The sequence below is a fragment of the Musca vetustissima genome, unplaced genomic scaffold, assembly GCF_032173495.1.
Source record: "Musca vetustissima isolate MV318-11 ecotype Yass unplaced genomic scaffold, APGP_CSIRO_Mvet_v1 utg99262, whole genome shotgun sequence".
Taxonomy (NCBI): domain Eukaryota; kingdom Metazoa; phylum Arthropoda; class Insecta; order Diptera; family Muscidae; genus Musca; species Musca vetustissima.
In genome coordinates, this window is record NW_026882276.1 from 1 (window position 1) to 9,554 (window position 9,554).

Below are 9,554 nucleotides of genomic sequence, written 5' to 3' on the forward strand. Positions count from 1 at the left end.
AATTTTTCTTTTATTATTCATTTTATTTTTAATATTAAGTGCAATACAAATAATTGTGTTCGTCCTTTATTTATGGTTTATTTTGGCGCAAATCAAATGTTTTCTGGAATCAGCTGTTTATTTGCTAAATCTTACTAAATGTTGTCTGTTTACTTTTTTCAGTATTTTCCCAAAATATAGTAAAAAAGGCTTACTCTCTGAACTAGAACTTACTGAATAAATGTTACTGGAAAAGTAACCAGACACACCTATTAATTAAAGTAGTGTTGGCGGCAGTGCTACCGCTAGGAATTTTAAAAAAGTTGCACAAAAAGTCGTTCCCTTGAAAAAGGGTCGCACAGAAAAGTAAAATTGTTGTATAGAACAAATGTCGCACAAAGCTTAAAAAGTTGCAAACAGAGATACAGGACATTAAAAAGGTTGCAAATTGCGACATTACTCGCAGAACGGTAACCCTGGTTGGGATACCATTTGTATTTTGTTTTTTGCAAAATAGTCAGGCTGAATCTCAGTTTCTTGTTTTTATAAAAAAAAAAACTATTTATTAGTGGGGAATGTATGGCATTGTTTGCCGAGGGGTAAGGCAGGGAAGACTAGAGGCTATTGCTTCTATACAAAAAACCTTTCATAGCCAAATGTCTCTTGTAACAAAGCGAAGTACATAGCTGACCAACGACATAAACTGCATGTGAATTTCGCTGGTGCCTCACTTCGAGGTTAACAAGGCATTTACAAACAATTCCTTACCTTTCCCACTGTTGTGTGTTGTCACATTGCGACAAATGCACACAACGACTTTGTTGGTGTTGCTATAGTTTCGAATGCCATACATTCCCCACTAATAAATAGTTGTTTTTTATAACAACAACAAACTGGGATTCAGCCTGACTATTTTTTAAAAACAAAATACAAATGGTATCCCAAATAAACCGCCAACACTAATGAAGTTGTAGACGCAGGCGCGGCTAAACTGTTTGGTTTGTTGCTGTATACTAGCAACACCAACAAAATCGTTGTGTGCATTTGTCGCGATGTGACAACACACAACAGTGGGAAAGGTATGGAATTGTTTCTAAAGGCAAACTTTTTTACTAAAATTAGTTTAGAATGAGATTGACCACTGCAATGTGATATGAAACTCAACACGAAGATATCTGCTCCAATGAGTACATATATATATATATATATATATTTATTATTTATGCTAATTTTTGCTAGAAGATATATAAAAATACAATTTTTCATTTCATTATTTTTAGCGAACACTTTGCCACATTTCAATACTCGAAGAATGTCTAATTTCAAGATTACAGAGATGGAAGGAGATCTCTTCAGTGCTCCAGATTTGTATTCATTAGCCCACTGTGTGGCAGCTGACTTTGGAATGGGAGCTGGTATCGCTGTGAAGTTTAAGCAACTCTATGGGAGAGTTAATGAACTACTCGCACAAGCTGTTCAAACCGGAGGTGTTGCTGTACTTAAAGACAATAAGAGATTCATATATTATTTGGTAACTAAAGACCAAAGTTGGGACAAACCAACCTATAGTAGTTTACGAAGTTCACTGGAAGAAATGCGTAAACACATGGTATGAAGATATGCATACAGTGAATCAATAAAGTATTTTGCTTCTTGTCAATAATTACAACATTTTATATAAACGCCTAGCCTAACTGAAGGAAGATACGTGAAGTATTTTTGATGTAATACATTCGATGGTATGCTCACTTTTATTTCCTATAATAAAAATACGGAAGACTTTTTCATTATCAATATACAGAAAAAAACACAACAAAAACTCAAACAAATTGATATCAAAAAAATATTTTACTTTGTGTTATATATCATTTATAATATATCATCCAATGCTTTACGTCGTTTTCATGTCGAAACATAGACTAATTTTTTGAACACGAGATGATTTTTTCAACACAAAAAGATACACCGACATGAAATAAAGCTCAGGAAACGGCGTTAGGCGCATAGATATTGAAATTGTATAAATTTCTACAAGAAGCAAAGTGCTTATTTGAATCACGAACTTGTTTTTATTGAATAACTACCAGTTAATATTTACAGAAATCCAACAATGTTGAAAAGTTAGCCATGCCACGTATAGGATGCGGTATTGATGGCCTCGAATGGGATAAAGTAAATGCAGAACTAATCGAAGTTTTTAAAAATGAAAATGTACAAATCGTGGTATACAACTTTGTACCAAAGTAGGAAATAAAATACAATTTTGATATATGTGATTTTATTTATTTAGAAATTGATGTAGGTGAATAATTGAAAATTACGATGCTTACGGGATCATTGGAAAATACCTCTTCAATTAAATCTTTAACTTTGTGCCACGTCAATCCATCCAATCCACAGCCAATCCTTGGCATTGCCAGTTTAGTCACGTCGTGCTCGATCTAACAACATTTTTATTTATATATGTTAAATAATAAATTGTATTAGAATATAATTGTACTTGCCATGTGATTTCTCATAGATACTAATGAGCTGTGTAATAATTGATATGTCGGTTTTCCCCAGCTGGTTTCCTTAGTAACTAAATTGTAAATATATCTTGAATTATGAGGTAAAATGGCCACTCCTCCTGGTTTAACGTTTTGTTTTTGTAAAAGTGAAATACTTCCAAATTTACTCCTTTAATTAAACAGAAAATATTTTACAAATTTATAACAGATGTTCATTTTAGTCATTTTAAAAAAGTAAAAGTCGAAATATATGATTAATACAATAGCGGTATGCAAAACAGAAGCAAATAAAACTTAATATGAGCTAATATACTATCGACAACCATATTTGCAATGAATAAATTTTTTTCTGCCTAAAGTTTGAAATTAAAATTTTTACTTATTTATTATTTCAATTATGAAAGACTGGGCATTTGTCTTTCGACCTGAAGGATTGTGGCTACTCTAGGGGAAGTCAAAGGGATGGTAATCTACTTTAAAATTATAATATTAGATATAACAAAAACAAAATAATATAATAACGAAATTTCATTGCATTATTAAATATAGTAACTTAAATATATGTATAGAGGGATATGGGTTTCTAAAATATGTATATATATCCGTTATAAAACCTAATTAAAATACAATTAATACACAATCCAGTTTTTATACCCTTCACCACACTGTGGTACATGGTATTATGTCTTTGTGCATATGTTTGTAACAGGCAAAAGGAAACAAGATAGACACATGGTTCCTCTTGAGAATATGCATAGAATCACTTTCTGAGTCGATTTATGCATGTCCGTCCGTCCGTCTGTAGATGTTAAATTGTAAACAAAGTACAGGTCGCATTTATGATCCGATTTGGATGAAATTTGGCACAAGTCACTTATTTGGCCCAAGGACGAACCCTATTGAAATTGGGAAAAATCGGTTCAGATTTAGAAGTAGCTCCCATATATATTTTCGTCCGATTTGTTGTAAGTGGTGCACCAAAGTCCCTGTATATCTTTCGATTTGCACGAAATTTGGCACAGAGTACTGAATTAGGTCCAGAATGATGTGTGGCAAGTTTCGAGAAAATCGGTTCAGATTTAGATATACCTCCCATATATATTTTCGTCCGATTTAAGGTAAATGGGGCACCAAAGTCCCTATATATCTTTCGATTTGCACGAAATTTGGCACAGAGTACTGAATTAGGTCCAAAATGATGTGTGCCAAGAAAATCGGTTCAGATTTAGATATAGCTCCCATATATAGTTTCGTCCGATTTACGGTAAATGGTGCATCAAAGTCGCTGTATGGCATTCGATTTGCTCGAAATTTGACAAAGAGTACTGAATTAGGTCCAGAATGATGTGTGCCAAGTTTCGAGAAAATCGGTTCAGAGTTAGGTATAACTCCCATATATAGTTTTGCCCGATTTTATGTAAATAGTGCTCCAAAGTCCTTATATACCTTTCGATTTGCATGAAATTTGACATAGAGTACTAAATTAGGTCCAGAATGATGTGTGCCAAGTTTCGAGAAAATCTGTTCAGATTTAGATATAACTTCCATATATAGTTTTGTCCGATTTTATGTAAATGGTGCACCAAAGTCCCTATATATCCTTCGATTTGCACGAAATGTGTATTTATAAGTAAATGAAGAACTCAAGATGTGGCCGAATGCAAAAAACATATTGAAATAAGTGTAACCTAACATGTGACAAGTTTCGATGAAATCGGTTTAGATTTTGATATTTTGATTTAAATTTATTTACATAATTTTGTCCTATTGTAAGAAGCAACTCTATATGTGACCAAAATTTAGTATATGTTGCAGAATAACATGTTTAATTTCATGTTAATGGTCCTTCAAAAATGCGACGTCTTTTAGGATTCCATCTGATGAATATACCCAAAGTGGTGAAGGGTATCATATATTCGGCCCCGACCGACTTTACTACTTTCCTTATGGTTTGTTTTTGATTAATTGGATAATGTCTATCAAAATCAAGAGGGAGAGATGATAAACTACTCAATACCATATTACAACATTTCTAACGGTTGAATGGCAAAATTGTATATTTGAATTGTATGTATTTCTAACAAATACAATCAAAAAATTGTATGGCAACCTTCATAAAAATGTCAGCTGCATTGCCAGGTTCATCGAAGAAAAGAGATTAAGAAATGACACAAAACCTACTAGTTTCTGACTGAAGATATACTCTTTCGGCTAAGTCTATGTTTTGCCTTGCATTGGATATAACGAAGTCTTTCTATAACGAACTAATTTGCCTGGTGCCTATTAGTTCGCTATATCCGTACTCGACTGTTTATTAGTTTTTAAAAATGAGGTATGAGGGTCGTACCTAAATTCATGCGTATGCATACGATTTTATTCACTTCAAAAGTTAAATACACGTATTTCAGTGAATGCTACCCAAATACGCAATGCGTACAAAAATATAATGTTGAAAATTTTCAACATTGACAATGCGTATTTTGAAATTTGTCTTTTTTGTAAATTTTAAAAATAAAATGTTTTTTTAATAACTGTTAATATTTTTCGGTTAATCAAGAAAATATTTTCATCCATTTTCGCCACTTTCAATTGACACACAAGTAAATAAGGTCCTTGCGTATTTGGGTAATACGGATGTTCAACAAAACCTATATAGATGAGAAGCATGGCATAATTATATATAAGGTCGGACAGTAAGCACAGGTGAATATAAAGTTCGCTGCCAAATCATATTTTGAAACCTATACAAAAGGACGGAACTACAGAAAAATTCGAAATTGACTTTTTGTTTGATTTTATTCACTTCAAAAGTACGATTTTATTCACTTCAAAAGTTAAATACACGTATTTCAGTGAATGCTACCCAAATACGCAAAAATAATGTTGCAAATTTTCAACATTGACAATACGTATTTTGAAATTGCTCTTTTTTGTAAATTTTAAAAATAAAATGTTTTTTAATAACTGTTAACATTTTTCGGTTAATCAAGAAAATATTTTCATCCATTTTCGCCATTTTCAATTGACACACAAGTAAATAAGGTCCTTGCGTATTTGGGTAATACGGATGTTCAACAAAACCTATAAAGATGAGAAGCATGGCATAATTATGCAAGGTAGTCTCCAAGGTCTTTATAAGGTCGGACAGTAAGCACAGGTGAGTATAAAGTTCGCTGTCAAATCATATTTTGAAACCTATACATACAAAATTATGTCAAAACGAAAATATAAACATTTTGTCAACATTCAATTCAATTTTAATTTACATATCGTCATCATAAATACAAACGGACGTAACTACAGAAAAATTCGAAATTGACTTTTTGTTTGATTATTGTTCCTCTAATCAAACTACATGTTTAAACAAAAACAGTGATTTAATTAAAGAAATTCAAACGGACGTAACTACAATAGTATGTTTTTATTAATGCAAACGGACGTAACTACTCTCCTGTAAAAACTAAAGCTCTGAACTTATATATGTATGTTTGATATTGAAAATGAGATATATCGGCCTCCACATAGCGGTACCCCACTGGGTGGAAAAGTATGTGCGCTGTACAAATTTTAGTCTCAATCGGATACTTATTCACTTTGTTGTACTACAATTGTGTTGTAATTACGTCCTTTTGTTTCAGAAAATAGCAAGTCAAAAGGACACAACTGACATAAAACCTTTAAAAACAAAAAAAAAAAAGAAATAATATTTTTTTTTTCAAAAAATTAATTCGGCTCTTTTCCAGCCATGCTCCATTTTTATAGATTTTATAACGTGTTTTGCTTCTCCTGTATAATTAGAAAAAGTGTAGTTACGTCCGTTTGCATTTATGATGACGATATATTGTTTTTATAAAACACATTTCTCTTAAAAAATGTTTAAGGGAAAATAAAAACAAGAATTATTCTTCGGAATTTCTTAAATTTAATATTTTTAAGCATAAATAATATCCAAGGAAGTTCAAAAAATAAATTCATTACAAAAGTTTCGGATGAAAATTCATTAATGTTTTTTTTTTTTTTTTGTTTTAACATCAAAAAATGTTAAGAGAACGCATCAACGCTGGTGTTCAAGTCTGTCCAACTATGATTAGATGGCAATACTTCAAAATCAACGTGACAGCTAATCAGAAGTAGGCATTCCTGTTTACCATTTTTACTCGGCTAAATTTCTAAAGTAAAAAGTTTACAAAGAGAACGCCATTTTGTATTGTCCTCTCTTAAATTTGATTCAATAGGTTCGTTCGTTTACTTTCCAAGTAATATTTACTCAGTAAGAATTTGCAGAGAGTAAATACGAATTTTTCCTTTTCAAGAGAGAAAACTGCAAAAAGTAAACGAACAACATCCAGTAAAAAGATTGTTTCGACACAGCTGATTAAAACAACAAACAAATTGGCGCAAACTAAAAAACAGCATTTTTATTAGAAAAATGGATAACAAGCGGGAAATTGATGTTGTTTGTTCCCCAAAGGGTTGTGACCTGTTATTCCTGTATCTCCAATTGATATGGGGGTGGACATAACCGATGGTGTTCCAGACATGTTAGGGATGCACACTTTTTTGTTTGAATTTGGAACCTAAAAAATCGTTCGCCAATTACTCTTGTATTACCTTATTTTTGAATACTTGCGTTTTCTTCATCCATTTTAGTATTTAATGATAGAAAATCAAAATAAAATTCACAAAACAATCAATTTTCTTGAGAACAATTTTTTGTTTGTTTACAAAACATAACAAAACAGCTGATTAAATATCAGCTGTTGGTACAAGAAAATTTTTACTGAGTAAATTTTCCTTGTAAGAATTTACAAATACTCAGTAACACAACTGTCAAATCTGCTCTCTCAATTCACTCTCTTTTACTGTACTTTTGGGTAAACGAACAACATTTTGTAATAATTTGTACAAATTCGTACAAATTATTGAGTAAACGAACGAACCTAATGTTTTACCAGTGTTGTGGGTTCAGGAACGGGTTTCGAGTAAAAAGTAGCAAAACTAGTAAAATTAGTAGATTCTTTTAGGTTCTGGAACGGAACTATTATAAACTGTGTTGTGTTTTGGTTGTGTTTATTATTTAAAGGGGAATCAATTAGTTTTCGCCCAAATGGTGCGATATGTGGCTGTATCTTTTCTGGATCAAAAAATATGGGCCCTAGAATCCTATAAAAACAAGGAAAATCGTTTTACATGACAGAATCTCCTTTTTAATAGCATGGTGTTTTTTTGGTGACCGGCCTTTGGCCAGGGATTTAAGACTTTCTCCTATGGACAGATACTAACACCGGCTACGAGACAGAAACTCATTCTAAATAGAATATTGTTTGTGTAGTCGGCCTTCGGCCGGGGGTTTAAGACTTTCTCCTATGGACAGATACTAACATCGGCTACGCGACAGAATCTCTTGTTAAATAGAATAGTTTTTTTGGGATGACTGGACTTCACCAACACCAGCTACGCGACAGAAACTCGTTCTAAATAGAATATTTGTTTGTGTTGCCGGCCTTCGGCCGGGGGTTGAAACTTTCTTCTATGAACAGATACCAACACCGGCTACGCGACAGAATTGCCTTGTTTTTGTAGGGTTCTAAGGCCCATATCTTTTGATCCACAACAGATACAGCCACATATCGCACCATTTTGGAAATATGTAGTCTATCATTTGAGTCAGGGTTGGAGAGGGACTATAATGGACCCAAGTTCGACTTTTAGAGAGTTTTTCAAAAAAATCTGTGACCAACACCCAGTTTTTTTTTACTATATCTCCAAAACGGTTTGAGATAACTCCATCATAACTTTTAAAATGATACCCATTTTAACCGGATCTGTAGAACCGGATATAACCGGGTACCGTACCCGAACTTTCGGGTCAAATAACCGGGTACGTCCCCCAAGAAAAAAATATATCCCCATAATTAGGGTAAAAATACCTACCTCTGGAAAAAATTTTAGAAAAATCTGATCGTTTTTACTAATTTAGAATTAAGCCGCAGAAGACACTTTGACATGGCTAAAATAATCGTTTCTACACTGTTTTAAACTTCGCCTATCTCCTTTATCTTAAATTGCATTTAAAACTAATTATTTCGAACGTTCCCACGATAGTTGTATTGCTGATTCAAATCTTTTTCCGAACTAATATCATTGTTGCCCCCAAACTGGATTTGATACAACATACGCTATGGTAATAGTAAATGTCGTCCGTAAAACTTACCGAAATTTTACTGCGATGCCTTTCCCCATTCTGAGGTCTGCGGCGACACAGTGAGCCATTGAGTAATCCTCCCCTGCGGAAAACAAATCTCCATATATTTCCTTCAAGGAAAAGCTCATTATTTTAATAAATTAAATAACCAAAATACATTCAAAAGATTTACGCGGGTTCAATTGTGTGAAGTCGTTTGTTTCACAAACGAACTAGTTCACTTGAACGATTCACTGAAAACAATGTGTGAGCTAGGCCAGTTTATGTGGTATTTGGTCCAAATCATGATGCAATAATAAGGTGATGTATCAAAACAAAAACATTTTTGTTGTCTCGATTATCTATCAAATTTTTCCTTATAATATTTCAAAAATTTGGCAGCATTGCACATCGAATTCAAGTAAAATTTAACACTTTGACAGTTAATCAAGACATCAGCTGCTCTAAATGGACTACCTATTCATTGTGCCATGGTCCAAATCATGTTTTTGTTTTGATACATCACCTTATTATTGCATCATGGTCCAAATCAAGGTAGATATGGAGTCTAAACGCAACCATAGAGACTAGAGTCAGCGACAGTCGTTTGTCGTGTGTTTCTTAGAGTCTAAACGCAACCAGAGAGTCACGAGTCAGCGTCATACTTTTTCGCGTGAAAACCAAACGAAAGAGTTGGCGTTAGCGGCACAAAATGTCAATTTTTTGTTTTCATTTTCTGACAGAAAATTTTACGTTGTGCAAACCAAAATCAATTTATTATTTAATAAACAATAATGTCAAGGAACTTGGATAGAATTATTGAAAAATTATTTTTCTTCCATTTTATTATTAATTCGTTAAAAAACGTACACAACCCTTGA

General features: G+C 32.9%; 2 protein-coding genes across 2 annotated transcripts; one reads left to right on the plus strand and one right to left on the minus strand.

Annotated features, from left to right (window-relative positions):
- Positions 1 to 1,291: 1,291 nt before the first annotated feature.
- On the plus strand, positions 1,292 to 2,226 carry LOC133328506 (ADP-ribose glycohydrolase OARD1-like). Its single transcript, XM_061537070.1, has 2 exons — positions 1,292 to 1,588; positions 2,080 to 2,226. Exons 1-2 carry the CDS (start codon positions 1,292 to 1,294, stop codon positions 2,224 to 2,226), a joined length of 444 nt encoding a protein of 147 aa, XP_061393054.1.
- Positions 2,227 to 2,261: 35 nt separating this feature from the next.
- On the minus strand, positions 2,262 to 8,822 carry LOC133328505 (ADP-ribose glycohydrolase OARD1-like). The gene is made up of 3 exons (XM_061537069.1): positions 8,704 to 8,822; positions 2,484 to 2,658; positions 2,262 to 2,420 (listed from the first exon to the last, which is right to left on the minus strand). Exons 1-3 carry the CDS (start codon positions 8,820 to 8,822, stop codon positions 2,262 to 2,264), a joined length of 453 nt encoding a protein of 150 aa, XP_061393053.1.
- Between the last annotated feature and the right edge of the window lie 732 nt (positions 8,823 to 9,554).

Bases quoted from the DNA above. Each gene is read 5' to 3' on its own strand.
- LOC133328506 (XM_061537070.1), top strand. From the start codon at position 1,292: ATGTCTAATTTCAAGATTACAGAGATGGAAGGAGATCTCTTCAGTGCT. The intron at 1,589-2,079 runs GTATGAAGATAT...TAATATTTACAG, and splicing joins AAGAAATGCGTAAACACATG to AAATCCAACAATGTTGAAAA.
- LOC133328505 (XM_061537069.1), bottom strand. From the start codon at position 8,822: ATGAGCTTTTCCTTGAAGGAAATATATGGAGATTTGTTTTCCGCAGGG. The intron at 2,659-8,703 runs GTAAGTTTTACG...GTTTAATTAAAG, and splicing joins GGCATCGCAGTAAAATTTCG to GAGTAAATTTGGAAGTATTT. The intron at 2,421-2,483 runs GCAAGTACAATT...AAATGTTGTTAG, and splicing joins TATCTATGAGAAATCACATG to ATCGAGCACGACGTGACTAA.